This window comes from Bubalus bubalis, chromosome 6, assembly GCF_019923935.1.
Source record: "Bubalus bubalis isolate 160015118507 breed Murrah chromosome 6, NDDB_SH_1, whole genome shotgun sequence".
NCBI classification, from domain to species: Eukaryota; Metazoa; Chordata; class Mammalia; order Artiodactyla; family Bovidae; genus Bubalus; species Bubalus bubalis.
In genome coordinates this window covers 115,149,458-115,165,668 of record NC_059162.1, presented here as the reverse complement: position 1 = coordinate 115,165,668, position 16,211 = coordinate 115,149,458, and the positions used below count along the sequence as shown (strand labels likewise).

Below are 16,211 nucleotides of genomic sequence, written 5' to 3'. Positions count from 1 at the left end.
GAGAACCCAGGAGAAGGGTCACAGAGCTGGGAGATCCGGGCACATGACCTGTCTGGAAGATGCCAGCTCCCGGCCCTGCAGAACACCGTTTGACTTGCTTAAACTCCCACCTGCAATGAAGTACCTACCTGCCAGTGAAGGTTCAATGAGGAGACGTGGCCCTGGGGCCAGAAGAATGAATGTGAGCGAGAAAGGGCTTTGGAGCGAGACCATTGGGTTCACGTCCTGGTCTTGCTCGTCTGTCACCAGCCTGTCCTGGGGTGAGCCCCACCGTGTCTGAGCTGCTCTCTCTGGGGCTGGATGGAGGGGTGTGGACAAGCTCCTTGGACAGGGCCTGCCCACTACCCCCAAAACTCAAGTTCTAACTCCCTCTACAGGAAACTCTGGTGTCAACAGTATTTTGTGGATACCTCTGAACAAATTGGAGAAGGCAATGGCACCCCACTCCAGTACTCTTGCCTGGAAAGTCCCATGGACGGAGGAGCCTGGTAGGCTGCAGTCCATGGGGTCACGAAGAGTTGGACGTGACTGAGCGACTTCACTTTCACTTTTCACTTTCACGCATTGGAGAAGGAAATGGCAACCCATTCCAGTGTTCTTGCCTGGAGAATCCCAGGAACAGGGGAGACTGGTGGGCTGCTGTCTATGGGGTCGCACAGAGTCGGACATGACTGAAGCGATTTAGCAGCAGCAGCTGAACAAATTACTCAAGCGAACCAGTTTAAAAAATATTCCATTCGGGGTATCTTTAGGGGAACACTCAAGGACTCAGGTTACCACAAAAGTTAGAATGTTTGAAACATGACTTTTCATGAAGGGTCAGTTAATAGAAAATAGGCGGTGATACCATATAGCAAAAGATGAGAAATCAGAAAAGCATTCTGATATTTTCATAGTTACATGAATTCAGTACTCTCGTCTTAAAAGCTGTACGACATGAGACTTGGTACATACAGATAACAGTCTTGAAAGAAACCCAAAGTAAATGAGGAATGGCTGTGTCGCTTAACTGAAGATTCATAAATGTAATCGCATGCTGAACAGAAATGAAGGACAGTGTGACAGAGAACTGGACACTGTTTACTCCAGCATCTTCAGGACTAGCTGGAGTACTGGCAACTGGCGGGACCCTGAGTGCACTGCACTGTTGCCTTATTTACAGATTTCAGAGAGCAGAGAGCATCATGGTCCCGCCCCACCCGGGAGTGCTGGGCCGGGCGGACTTTGCAGGTTACCTGGCTGGTCAAGGCTGAGAAGTTCCCGCTTCTGCAAATTGTCACACCTGTCGTGAGATACCTCCCTGCCAGTGTCTCCAGGAAGACCCCATCTGCAAGTCTCGGGGGTGGGAGGGCTGTCTGCGTGCCTCCTCCTCCCCGCTAGTTTTGTATACAACCACGGATAAAACCAGACCTCACAAATATTGCTGAAAGGCTGGAAGTCAATAAACAAATTTGTTGTGACAAATGCGCACACACAAGAAAAACAGCTGATAGGGACAGAGGGAAGAGAAATGATTATGAACCCTAAATGGAAAAACTAACATTAAAACATAGAGAATGAGGACACTTAATACCCTTTAAAAGACAGCAGAAAATGATACTGCAGGTGACTGTTTCTAAGCTTCTATTATTTTTCTCTCTCATTTTTGTCTCTCATGAGTGAATGCTTTGAAAGAAAATACCAAGGTGGCGGGTGAGGGGGGGTCAAGCTCCATTGGTACCTTAACAGACGAGAGATTCCCCTTGAGGAATGAAAAAAAAAGATTATGATTAAAACAACAGTTCTTTAACAAGCCATCATGAAAATGTAATTTAGTTTTTCAGACGCCTTTTTTTTTTTTTTTTCTTTTCTGGCGCAGAGCTGGGCTTTTGGTGGTGAGACAGGAGTAATTGTGGAAGAAAGGAAAAAAGGATGGTGATATAAATCAGTAAAGGTTAATGATCGGGATGTGAAGAGGGGGACTTGTTTACAGAAACAGCGTACAATTTAAAATTTACAAGAGATTTAATGCCACTGCTTGGCAATCGCTAAAATCAACAGCCCAGAAAACAGTGACATTAAGAAAAATATTACAGTTATAATCATCCCCAAATAAGTCAATTAGTGTTAGGGCACGAGCTTGCGATTACTTGACCCATTTGGCTTGCACTTAAGTGAAAAAAAAAAAAGTCCCCCTATTATCCCAAGATCGCTGGATTGTGACCCGTTTTGCATCGCACGTACGCCAGCCTCCCTTACAAGGGCTGGGGCTGATGCGGGTGGTTTTATTTTGCCTGGCATCAAAATAATTCTGACCCCTGACATTTGTAATCATAAAAAAAAGGGCAATTTATAATTGTGTTGTTTCAAATGAAGGCTGGGAGGGGGGGAAATTCAATCTGCTATTATACAAAGGCAATGACGGCTGTCTTCAGTGAAAAAAGCAACGCAAGTCAATTTGTGAACTTTGGCACCAGACGACCTTTAGAAACACAACAATATACTGAATTTACAAGCGATAGCAGCCCATGCAAATGACCCGGGCCTGGCTGCTTCTGGATTAGAGCTGCAGAGAGCATTACGGAGAATGTTTCCACAAAACAAATTAAGACTGTTACTTAAATGTCACGGCACACTATTGTATTCGGCTACAGATCATTACACCTGATACTAACACTTTTAAAAACTGTAATAACTTGGGAAATATTACACTGAGTGCCCACACGTAGAAAGGAAAAGAAAAAAAAAGAGGAGAAAATAGGTTTCTGAAGTAATTTAAACATCACTAGTCTAGGACGGCAAGGGAAAGGTCAAAATTTAAGTAAGCTGAAAGGAACATGAATGGTAAAAAAAAAAAATCAAACACACAAACAAAAAGATGAAAAGACCACAGGAATGACTCTGCAAACACAATTGGGGTGCATGCGGCTTTGGGCCAATCGCATTTCCATTTCTGCATCGGGAGGGAAGGAAGGCGGGAAGGTGGGAAGGACAGGGCGAGGGGCTGCGGAGGGTGTGGGGCGGGGGCGGCATTACCTTCGGTGTTGGTGCTGCTGCTGTAAATATTTCGCAGGCTACCAACACGGTTTAGTTTCCATGCTTTGCGTTTGGCTGCATCCCGAGAGCAGAGAGGGGAGAGGGGAGAAAGAGAGAAAACAAAAAGGAAAAGAAACAAATGAAAAGGGGAGAAAAGAAATGTCCAAGGAGCGCGTGACATCACCTCCGACGTGCAGTCCCCGGGAGGCAGGTGGGCGCTGGGAGGGGAGGTTCGTCTCCCGGCCAGGCCTCCCGGGCCAGAAGCGCAGAGGGTCTTGGACAGGGCAGAGGGAAGCCAGCCAGCATCCTTAGCTTTGCAGAGAATCCAGCAAAAGCCCAGACAAGGAAGTTATGCACCTGCCTCGTCCTGTTGGTTCTACAGAGCCTACTGACAACTGAGCAAAGCGGGGCTCGTCCCTGGGGGCCGGTGCGTGTGCGTGCTAAGTGGCTTCAGCCATGGCCGACTCTGTGATCCCATAGACTGTGGCCCACCAGGCTCCTCTGTCCATGGGATGCTCCAGGCAAGAAGACTGGAGTGGGCTGCCATTCCCTTCTCCAGGGGATCTGCCTGACCCAGGGACTGAACCCGAGTCTCTGCATCTCCTAGGCTGGCAGACGGGTTCTTCGTCACTACTGCGTCTTTTGCAGGAGCTACTGAGGCCAGTAGACATAAGCCCTTGGATCTGGCAAAACACTAGGTGAGCGTCAAATCAAATAGCTCCTGCGTACGCTGCAGACGGTAAGTCTGTAACTCCCAGAGCCGTTAAAAAAAAGAAAAAATGAAGTGCTTTCTCCGCAGACGTATTGTGATATGGACAGGAACTGGACCAGCTAAACTCGACTCAACCTGCTGCGGCTGACGGTGGTTCCATTTCCCTTCCTACAGGAGGAGGCTTGGGGGCTCTGAACCGAGGGACCCAAAGAGCACACGCCCCCTTAAGCTCTCTGTTCACTGAAGAAAGCATCCAAGAGAAAAAGACAAACACCAAGAGACCCCCAGGGCAGCCCTGGGTTCGGAAGTGAAGCGCAGGACGAGTTCCCCATGGGCAAGGCACGCCCACCACTCACACTGCGTGTGGTGACGACCTGGGGTGCGAAGCCCCTCTCCCCCTCCCCGAACACTCCTCTCCACACACAGGTCTTCACCTCATCGGCCCCACACCCTCTCACCCCCCAGCTCAGGAACTAGACACACGGGGCAAACAGGTTGCCTCCCATCAGCCCTTCAGAGGAGACATACCGCGAAGAACAAACAGACAGGGTTGTTCTTGAGGAACAAGTCTTCAGGCTAACGTGGCTGAAGATCAGAGACCCGGTGTGTACAGACAGGACGGCCACAGTCACCCAAGCTCCTGAGGATGGGGCACGATCGGACTACCCATCTCTTTTGACTTCCACAGCCGGGAAGAGAAACTTGTCGAGCCTCGCACGAGGCTTTCGTTAGACAGTGAAGTGAGCGAGAGCCGCTCTGTCACATGCGACTCTTTGTGACCCCAGGGACTATACAGTCCAGGGAATCCTCCAGGCCAGAATACTAGAGAGGGTAGCCTTTCCCTTCTCCAGGGGACCTTCCCAACCCAGGGATCGAACCCAGGTCTCCCACATTGCAGGCGGATTCTTTATCAGCTGAGCTCTCAGGGAGCACTTGTTTAATGCAGGTATGAAGTGCCGACCTGGGGAGGCAGGTGTGTGTGTTTCCACAGGTGTGTCTGAGGCTCACTGCAGAAAGCCAGGCTGCCACACTGGTCACAGATGGACCACAAAGCAAGGCATGCATCGGTCAGGGGCCAGCTTGCTCACCCCAACACATTCCTGGCTTAGGATGGGCTGGCTGGCCTGGCCTGTGGTAGCTTAGGGCCAAAAGACTCAAGCTTAGACAGTACAGTGCAGGCTGTGGGGGTGTCAAGTTCTGGGGGCCACAGAACAAACAGAGAGAGGACCAGGTCTTCACAAGGACTTCCACTGCTGAAGGGAATGCCAAGCACTTTGGTGCACACTGGACTTCCTTGGTGTGACAACATAAGATATATTTGAGAAACAGTACTCTACAATCAGGATGCACATTTTATGTTAATGAAAATAAAAACTAGATGTGAGTTAGCTGTCACCTGATTCTAAAGAAGAAAAAGTGAAGCTGTGACTAAATGACTAAGAAGGACTCTGTGGCTTGAAAACTCATATTAATAAGAAATGTCTTGGGAGTCTAGGGTTTAGTAGATGCAAACTGTTATATATAGAAGACTTAAACAATAAGGTCCTTCTGTATAGCACAGGGAACTCTACCCAAGGTCCTGTAGTAAACCACAATGGAAAAGAATATGAAAAATAATATACATATATGTTGCTGAATCACTTCGCTGTACAACTATTAACACAAGATTGTTGTTGAGTCGCTCAGTCGTGTCTGACTCTTTGCGACCCATGGACTTCAGCACATCAGGCTTGCCTGTCCTTCACCATCTCCCGGAGCTTGCCCAAACTCATGTCCGTTGAATCCGTGATGCTATCCAACCATCTCATCCTCTATCGTCCCCTTCTCCTCCTGCCTTCAGTCTTTCCCAGCATCAGGGTCTTTTCTAACAAGTTGGCTCTTCACATCAGGTAGTCCAAGTACTGGAGCTTCAGCTTCAGTCCTTCAAATGAATATTCAAGATTGATTTCCTTTGTGATTGACTGGTTTGATTTCCTTGCAGTCCAAGGGATTCTCAAGAGTCCTTATACAATATCGTAAGTCAACTACATTTCAACAAAAAAAAAATTTAAAAAGACAAAAAAAGAAATGTCATCTCTAGCCTAGTAAGGTTGAACAAGTCCCTTCTACAGTATATAGGTCCAAATTTAATTTTCCATCAGTGCAGAAGCTTCCCTAATCTCTACACTTTCAAGGTGTCTTCTCTATAAGGTATTGTCCCAGTTAACACCATACCTGGCAACAGGGTCTTCAAGTACAACCACTACTACAAAGATCATTTGAGACAAAGGAAACCAGTCATAGTTTTTGAGAGTTTCCTTGGGAAATGTTCAGTGGATAAATACCAGGTTCCTCAGGTAGAAGTGGCTTCCCAAGTGGCACAGTGGTAAAAAAAATCACCTGCCAATGCAGAAAACGCAAGAGACACAGGTTCCATCCCTGGGTTGGGAAGATCCCCTGGAGCGGGAAATGGCAACCCACTCCAGTTTTCTTGCGTGGGAAATCCCATGGGCAGAGGAGCCTGGTGGGCTACAGTCCATGGGGTCGTAAAGAGTCAGACGTGACTGAGCACGCATTCATTCACATGCATTCAGCTACAAGTCATATGTTCACAGAATTAAGCATGTACTCGATAATCTCAACAGCCCAAGCTCTGGCATCTTGGCCTATGTTTCAGAAGTTCCAGAAAGTCACAGCCACAGAAACTGCACTTCTCAGTGGAAAAACTTACCTCGTTCTAAAGCATTTACATATAAATAGGCAGAGTCGGGGCTGGGCACCCCTCTCTGCAAGAAGCGGAGCTGGTGCAGAAACCTCTTTCCTGCCTGTTTCCCACCTGGCATTTTTCAAACCCCAGCCTCCCATTACTGTGTGGATGGATAAGCAGGAAGGGAACTCGAAGCCTGGTTTTCTATTAACCTATTGATGAAATAATCAATTTTAATGTGTAAAATGTCATGCCTTTTTCTTCTTCCTAAACAAATGGACATTTTCTGGCTGATACAGAGGTCCTGAGACGTGCATTTGTCTCCTGGGGCATTGATTGCTCTAAGTCCACTTGTTTAGAAGCTTCTCAATGAGAAAATACAATCATATTATCATCAATAAAATCTCAGGTTATGTGCAGTGCTGCTGCGTGGATTCACCTCTAAGGAAAGGAGGACGCTGCACCCAACAGACCCAGGAGTGAGGCAACCTGATGCTGCTGGCTGGATGCTGGCTCCTTGGACCAGCTCACACCAAGGCTGTCATGCCGGCAGCACCCTTTGACTGCAGGCCTTTGGATTAGTCCGTGACTCTTGAGGACTCCATGTGGAGCTGGCTCAAACGACTAAATTTCCTGGGTAATCTTTATTTTAATTAAATATTTAGTTTTTAGTAGAGTTCTTTGTATATTCTTGCCTCCTCTGTCATAGATTAGGTGACCATAGGTGTGTTGGTTTATCTCTGGGTGTTCTCTCCTGTTCCATTGATCTGTATTTCTGTTTGTGCCAGTACCATACTATCTTGATTACTCAGTGCTCTGTGGTGACCTAAATGGGAGGGAAATCCAAAGAGAGGGGATATATGTATACGCATCGCTGGTTCACTTTGCTGTATAGCAGAGACTAACACAACACTGTAAAACAACTATACTTTAATAAATATTTAAAAAAAAAAATTTAGCTTAAAATTTTTTTTTAGTGTTTAAAAATGTTTCAGGAATATAGTTTCATCTTTTTAAACAAAGGTTAACTTACTTTGATTTTTTTTACTCATTTCACATAAAACAATTATTTTAATATGAGGATTTCCTGTTATGGGACAAAAAGGCAGCAGGGTGTGAGCATTCCATCGGTATTTTCCATTCTGCTCTTCTGCTAATTGGATAAACAACAGTCTCTTCTGTGAGCAGTTTCCAGAATGCCTTACATTCTGTGTGCATGCTAAGTCCCTCAGTCGTGCCCAACTCTTTGCAACCAGATGGGACCGTAGCCCACCGGGCTCCTCTGTCCATGGGATTCTCCAGGCAAGAATATTGGAGTGAGTTGCCAGGCCCTCCTCCAGAGGATCTTCTGGACCTAGGAACCAAACCTTCATCTCTTACATCTCGTGCATTGCCAGGCGGGTTCTTTACCACTAGCACCACCTGGGAGCTGAGAATGCCTTATCTAACTATTGGAAAGGCACAGCGTTTCAACACCACTGTCTCCAGTGTTTGAGAACACACGTGCACATTTTAATGGACACAGACTCAACCCCATGACATAAAGTTCCAGATCTAGTGCAAACTCATGGTCAGTCCCAATGTAGACAGACGGTCTTATCTTTGGCCACTCGATGTGAAACAGCCGCCTCGTTAGAAAAGACCCTGATGCTGGGAAAGACTGAAGGCAGGGAGAGAAGGCGGCAACAGAGGACGAGATGGTTGGATGGCATCACCGACTCAACGGACATGAGTTTAAGCAAGCTCGAGGATACGGTGAAGGACAGGGAGGCCAGGTGTGCTGCAGTCCGTGGGGTCGAAAACAGAACAACGACAACAAATGTAGACAGTGAGATGGGCCACATACCACTGCAGCCTGCAAATTATTACTTTTCAAAAATTAATTAATGAATTTTTCTTTTATTTTCTTGGCCACGCCACATGGCATGTGGGGATCTTAGTTACCAGAACCCATGCCTTGTACTGGAAGCACTCTTAAGCACTGAACCGCCAGGGGAAGTCCCCAGCCTGCAAATTAAGTGCATCTTTCTGAATCCCAGTCTGGGTCAGCAGAAACGTCAGGGGGCCTGGGAAAGGAAGGCTTTAGCTGGACACTGTAGCATTGCCCCATAATGGCGACAAAATGTGAACCGTGGACGTGGGTGGAATCCTAGACAGCTGCGGGCGGTCACAACAGGAGGAGGCACACGCGGCACACAGCTGAGGGTCGAGAACTAACAGCAGCGGGAGCTGAAACTCATCAGGAGTCGGGTTGGAAGATATTTTCTAAGGATTAAAATCGTGGAAAAGGCAGGTTAAGACAGTACAGAGACTCGTGTTCCAAACTGTAAGAAAACAAAAAGCGTACTGCCCTCTGATATGGAGAAGGCAATGGCACCCCACTCCAGTACTCTTGCCTGGAAAATCCCATGGATGGCGGAGCCTGGTAGGCTGCAGTCCATGGGGTCGCTAAGAGTTGGACATGACTGAAACGACTTAGCAGAAGCCCTCTGATAACAAGGGTATTGTAACTTCCCCTCAGAACTGACAAACAGCCCTCAGCATATGAACACTGAAGGGATTATGAAAACCGACTTTAAAAGGCGATCTTTGAATTACAAGGAGAGGAAGAGAGAGGTGACTTTGGTGCAAAGGTTGGTAAGTATCAGAGCACGCGCACTGGGGGTGTCACGTGACCCTGCCCCTCCAGAGCACAGACCTGATGGTGTCCACATCCTCGGCTGACCGATTTACTGGGTGAGCGGGCTGCCAGGCTGAGGGGTGGGTGGCTACGACCCAGCTCACCCAGGTCCTGATGGCTGGCCACCCCAGTCATACATCTGAAGAAGGAAAGCTGGCATAAAGTCTAATGCACAGAACATCCCTCTGAGGTGTCTGAGCTCTACACACGAAGTGTTTTGTGCACCGCATACTCAACTCCTTATAATTACTAACAGGCAGTCACCACCTTTTCAGAGGAGACAGAAAGGGAAAACGTGCAAATGATGGCTTTCGGCTAAGTCAGAGGAGCTGGAATCACTTAGAGTTAACGACTCCCAGTTATTACACACCTCTTTACTTTTGGACACTACAGCTTTTCATCTAAGTTCCCCGTGATGATCATAAGGACTTAAATTTTCGTTTAAAGGAAAATTCATTTTGTTTCTCTAAAAAAAACAAAACAAAAAAACTTTTTTTTTTTAAACTACAGCATATGAATGCCTGAGAACAAATCACAGAGCAAAATTCCAACATAGGAAACCCTTTGACTAGCTCTCTGTAAGTGGAATAAACATATTCCGTAGTCTGTTGGCATACTCAAACGAGCAGGGTTTTCTCCTAAACTCTTCCTCCGTCATTGCACCAGGAGACCACAGACTTATATTAATGTCACTGCTGGTCTCCTCTGACAGCACTCTTTGTTGATTAGATAAATATTCCTCAGATAGCTGATTAAAAAATGAGGCAGCCAGGAGCGGTGTGTCCGAGCCCTGCCAGCCATGTTGGATGCTCAAGTGTGCATGAGTTACATCCCTGGCGTGAACGGCGCAGAGCTGGGGAAACGCAGGCTGCAGCCCTCGAATCAATTATGAGAACTAATAGGATCTCTTTAGCCCGGCGCAGGAAGGGGCTGGGTTGACGAGGGCGTGCCACGCATCTCTGAAGACTGCCTTGTCTCAGCACGAGACAAATAACCCTCTCCCTTCCTACCGGGGAGCGGAAACTTATACCTCTTGGAGAAGCCAAATGATAACCGTGTTCGATAGCACGGCTCCCTGTCCTCCTCGGACGGGTATTTATTTACTTGTAGAGACGCCACCGGTATAAATGCCGCTGGTGCCCGGGAACTGCCTTGGCTCCTCGGAGCACTGCAGCTGGATCGCAGCACCAGGATGCTGGATAAAGACGGTCCCCCAGGAACCTCTGCAGGCGGGGTCAGACGCCGCTGCGGTTTTGTGTCTCTTCCACTTTAGTGCGCCCGGTGTTCCGTGATCTTTTGTCGGAGCAATTTCATTGTGAGGTTAGAGATTGGAGATTTCTTTTGTGCCGGCATCTGAACATTCATGTGCTCAACAAGACTGGGTAAATGTTCTGTTCTTTTGTGGAAAAAAAAAAAAAAGGGCAGTGGGCTTTTTTTTTTTTTTTCTCTCCCATAAGATGCAACCCCGAAGATTCTTCCACGATGTGAACTCACTACTTTAGCTGTGAAGGGCCTGACATAATGGTCATTTCCTAGAGGCTACCACACAGAGGAGTAGTCGTGTTGAAACGTCCATTAAAAGGGTCTTTGAAAGGATTAAACAAAACCAGAGGCCAAGCAAAATAGGACAAATGTGGAGAAAGCAAAATAACTTCATCCTTCCCCGAAGACGAGCGTTCTTTTTTGTAATCTGAACCCATAGAACACGAGATGAAATACCTAACGAAACAGAACTCCGAAATAAGGAATCGATCCTTAATTATACAGTTTTAATTCCATTTCCAATAACTCATAACAACTTTCCTGACAGCAAATACAATTTCAACATTGGCGGCTTCTTTAAAGCTCTTACGATTTGAAAACTGCCGAGGGCTTCCACATAGTGGGCTGATGCAGACGAGCACGGAAAACACCATTAACCCCGGAAAACATCGAAAATAAAAACGAAGCGAAAACTCCAGGATACGCCATAAAACCAGAAATTCCAATTAGGTGGAGCGTTGGTTTCCCTTTCGGCCTAGAAACACACTGAGTCGCAGAGCAAGGGTTCAAGTGCACCCACAATTAATTGGGTATTTCAGCTTGACACCGAGAGTGTAACTTTTAATAGGGACTGAAATTAAAAAAAAGTGAGTTGAAGTAGAAACATCCCCACTCTAGGTTCGGCACATTCTCAGATGGAGATGAGAAATACATCACTAAGTAATGGAAATGTCTTTCCATGTCTTCAAGGAGCAGCTGTTCATTTCGAGAAGGGAAGGCTATTGGGGGGTGGCTTGTTAGGATGTTGAAGTTGGGGCTTCTTGGCCTCTGGGCGTCACTCTCGTCTGGGATGCAACGAGGGTGTGGGAGCAGGAGCCACTTTCGGGTGCTGGGTTCTCAGCATCACAAAGAACATTCTGCCTTTTTTATTAAAGCCTAGTTTTTCAGCGATCAGGGTTATCCACACTCTGATGGTTCTGTAGTATAAGGACTGAACACCTGACCTTCAAAACAGAAACAAAAAGCAGGGACCTGCCTGGTGGTCTCGTGTTTAAGAATCCACCATGCGATGCAGGGAACTTGGGTTCCATCCCTCGTCGGGAGACCAAGGTCCTATCAGCTGGTGAAGAATCCGCCTGCGATGCGGGAGACCTGGGTTCGGTCCCTGGGTTGGGAAGATCCCCTGGAGAAGGGAAAGGCTACCCACCCCTGTATTCTGGCCTGGAGAATTCCATATAGTCCATGGGGTCCCAAAGAGCTGGGCACGTCTGAGTGACTTCCACTTTCACGCTGTGAGGGAGCCCAGTCCCTGCGCAGCAGCTACTGGCCTGCATGCCTCAACTAGAGAGTCCGTGCAAGGGAAGATCCCCGTGATGAGACGAAGACCCTGCACGCGGCAACTAAGACCCAGCGCAGCCAAACACAAGCAAATACATCAGTATGAAAAAAAAGAAAGAAAAAGGAAACCAAATTCTCACTTAAAAAAAAGTGAGGTTTGAATAAGGTTTTTCAAGCTGGATGGTGAGGGTGACGCTCATCTTTTGCGAGCCGTGCTCAGCTGTGCTCACACAGGCAGGCGGGAGCAGGGCCTGGGAGTGGGTTCGGGTCTCCTGACCTGCCCCTTCTCGTGTCCCCTCCCTGGGGGCCAGCTGCTCTGAGAAGCAGGCTGTGGGCATGCGGGGACCACCTTAGGCTTTCTGAGACCACCAAAATGACCGATAATGGGAAACACTCGTCTTTTCTTTTTTCCTCTTTTTCTTCTTCTCAATCTCCTCCAATAAAATGCATGGCAAGCCTTTTTTCGATTTTTTTTTTAAACACAACATCTTTTTCAGCAGTTCCAGAAAAAAGTTTAATAAAACTTCAAATTGTGCTATCATATTTCAAAGGCAATGACCAGTTAGAGCAACTAATCAAAGACATAATGATTTAATGACTGCTGCTCGTGCTCCCTGGAAGGGCTGTAATTGAGGGGCTGTGATCACTGGACCACCAGCCTCAACAATGGCAGACGTTGCATTTGATCTGCCATCTTTGCAGCTGACTTCCTACAACCGCGGAGTTAAATGATACACTTTGGGGTTATTCAGTCCATCACATTCCCCTCTGTGGCCAGCTGAACCTGAGAAGACTGGGGAAAATATCTGCTAGAAAACCTTTTTAACATTTTGCATTTAAGAAGGACTTCTCCGGAAATTCTCAAGAGCACTCTGATTTGTGGCTTGAGAAATCCTGGAAGCCATAAGATCTGTGGTGCTTACTGAGTCAATCAAGTACAAAGATCAGAGCGGGGAAACAAAAGAAGAATGCTATTGCTGATTCTTCTTGCTCTTGTGGAAATACATTCCTTTAAACACTAACAGATTTCTTCCCCCTAAAACTGCTTTGACCATAACTTCACAACTTCTTAGCAGGGTCCTTGGCTATTGTGAACGATTAAACAATGTCATTATTATCGCAGGACAAGGCAGTATTGTAGCAACAAAGTAAAAAAGTCTCATTTCTTTCATCTGGAAATAATTTAAATACATCAACTTTTTTCAACTTCAAGTAAGAACATATTAGAAGATTCTTAAATATTGCTGTAGAAGCCAAATTAATTTCATTGCAGTTTAATATTAAGAATAAACTGTGACCACTCTAACCATCCACTCCATTTTCCTTCTGAAGTTCGTATCTACCTACATCTGTAATTATCATACTTACAAGTTTGTGTTTGTAAGGTGTTAAGTTACCACGGTTTTCAAAGCTTTTCCTTTTAACAGTTGCATTGTGGGGTTAACATATACCATAGTTGTAGACCTTTGGACTGTAGCTTCCCAGGCTCCTCCGTCCCTGGAATTTTCCAGGCAAGAATAATGGAGTGGGTGCCATTCCCTTTTCGAGGGGATCTTCCCGACTCAGGGATCAAACCTGGGTCTCCTGCATTAGAGGCAGATTCTTTACCAGCTGAGCCACAAAGAAAGCCCCAGACATTCCTTACTGTTAAATATTTAGTGATCTCAAATTTTATGCTATTAAAGCTACTATATAGGTACAAATAATTATATACGGAAATATTTATAGATATGTGAATATACATGCTAGACTATAACTTGTATTCCTTTATTTTGCTAAATCTGCTGAGAGGACCAAGAAGAAGTAACATCCCAGTAGCAACAAGCATACCTAGACCCCAGATCTTGGTTTCTAGTACCATTCTCCAATAAACAGAACCAGGGAACCTTTGGAAAAATGGTTAATTCTAGGACTGAGAGACGAAAAGCACAAGATGAGCCTGAAGCATCTTGTAGTTCTAGGAAGTAAACAACCGCTAAAATGAACAGGTAAACAAAACCAAATGAAAGAGCTCCCAACAGCTGAAGGCTGGAATGATTTGAGCACGAAGAAAAACAAAGCAGTACTGGATTATAACCTCAAGTATAAAATAAACAGCCCATACTGATATAAGTGATCAAATAAATTAATAAATGGGGAGCAGAGGCAAATATTCCAGGCCGAAAGATTTTCAAGTAGTTTACATAGGCAGCCTTCCTAAAGGAGGGGGCGCCTAATTCTCTGTTCCTTAAGTGAGGGCTGTGCAGAGACCTCCCTGCAAAGAGGACAGTGTGGAGGGGCGCTGGGGGAGGGAGTAACTCAGTGGAGGAAACTGACAAACACCCTCTAGCCAGGTGATCAAGGTCAAAACTGACAGTCTCATCTTGTTGATAGTGCATAGCCTCAACATGATATGATGTGTGGTCTTCCTCCCCCAAACATGAAACTCCAGACTAACCCTGAGAAAAACATCAGACAAATCCCACCTGAGGGGCCTCCTGCAATAAGCCTGACCAGTCTTCCTCAGAATCATCAAGGTCATCAAAGACAAGGGAAGTCTGAGAAAATGCCCCAGCCAAGAGCCGCCAACGGAGACGACAGGACTACATGTCACGTGGCAGCCAGGGTGGGGTCAGGGTGGAACAGAGAGGCAGTATGTAAAAACCAAAGTGAAGTGAACTGAAAGTCGCTCAGTTGTGTCCGACTCTCTGTGACCCTGTGGACTCATCCATGGAGTTCTCCAGGCCAGAATACTGAAGTGGGTAGCCTTTCCCTTCTCCAGGGGATCTTCCCAACCCAGGGATTGAACCCAGGTCTCCCACATTGCAGGCGGATTCTTTACTGGCTGAGCCACAAGGACAGGGGGTGGGACGAACTGGGAGAATTGAACTGACACACACACTAGTTTTCCGCGTCAGGTGGCCAAAGTACTGGCAAAGATCCCGACGCTGGGAAAGATTGAAGGGAGAAGGAGAAAGAGGGTGACCGAAGATGAGATGGTTGGACGGCATCACCGATTCAAAGGACATGAACTTGGGCAAACCCCGGGAGATGGTGAGGGACAGGGAGGCCTGAGTGCTGCAGTCCACGGGGTCGCAAAGAGTCGGACACGACTTGGCAAATGGACACCTATATACACTGCCATGTGTAAAACAGATAGCTAGTGGGGATCTGCTATTTAGCACAGGAAGCTCATCTCGGGGCTCCGTGATGACCTAGATGAGTGGGATGGGGCAGGAGGTGGGAGGGACGCTGAAGAGGAGGGGATACACATATACGTGGGCTTCCCACGTGGCTCAGTGCTTAGGAACCCACCTGCCAAGCAGGAGACCTGGGTTCAATCCCGGGGTTGGGAAGATTCCCCAGAGAAGAGAATGGCAACCCACTCCAGTATTCTTGCCTAGAAAATTCCATGGATGGAGGAGCCTGGTGGGCTACAGTCCATGCGGCCACAAAGAGTCAGACACGACTGAGCAACTAAACAGCAGTAACAACAACAGGGCTGATTCACTTTCTTGCGAAGCGGAAACTAACACAGCGTCGTAAAGCAGTGCCATAATCAGCATCTTTGGGCGGAGTATTTATTCCTCCCAATTGTTTTGTTTCTTTAGAATTACATGCCAGGAGTAACATTACTAAACAAAGGGGAAATTTTGTAGCTTGTAACATATACAGACAGAACTATCTGATCACGCTGTACCATTGCTTCTACTCACTAAACCCACTTTTACAAACTAAAGACAATTTGAATCTTAGGGTGGCGTCAATATTACGTGTCACGTGTACCACTGAAATTCCTAACATCTTGAACGCCCACCCCAATGGGCAGTTGTGTGAAAAGATTTAATTTATCATTGTGAAGGTGGGCTTCAGCGTATGTTTGTTAACTAATCTTCTTCAGAAGCAATAATCTACTGAGGCTGGTTCTTTGGGTTGCTGTTCTGTTCCCCTGCATTTCATTTAGAATTGTTGACCTTTAAATTACTTTTTCCTTTTAGGAATTTACAATGCATATTTCATAAAAATGCACCATGCCTGGAAAATCCCATGGACAGGGGAGCCTGGTGGGCTACAGTCCGTGGGGTCACAAAAATGTCAGAAATAACCTAGTGACTGAGTACAGACACACATGTTTGAACAAGTTTCCAGCTAACTTTCAGGATTAGCTGTTAATGATTAAAAAATAAGCTTTGATCCACTGAGAAAAAAGTTTGCTCATGTTCAATTTAGATCTCAGCTTCTAATTAGCACACAAAATCATCTTTTTAATAAAAGTGACAGAGTTTAATGAAATTAAAGAGAGAGCCATGCTAAGCTGA

The 16,211-nt window shown here is 46.4% G+C and overlaps 1 protein-coding gene across 12 annotated transcripts in view; it reads right to left on the bottom strand.

Moving 5' to 3' along the window:
* AGAP1 (ArfGAP with GTPase domain, ankyrin repeat and PH domain 1) overlaps positions 1-16,211 on the bottom strand; it is a 559,406-nt gene that overhangs the window by 76,817 nt on the left and 466,378 nt on the right. For 5 of the 12 annotated variants that reach the window (XM_025289491.2, XM_025289492.2, XM_025289490.2 and 2 more), the window contains one exon: positions 3,016-3,090. The exons of 6 other annotated variants lie outside the window; for them this stretch is intronic. In XM_025289491.2, coding sequence (XP_025145276.1) covers positions 3,016-3,090 — 75 coding nt within the window. Of the gene's footprint in view, positions 1-3,015; positions 3,091-7,769; positions 8,679-16,211 lie in introns of those variants that run through there. One more of the 12 variants, XM_044945329.1, reaches the window with a different exon arrangement.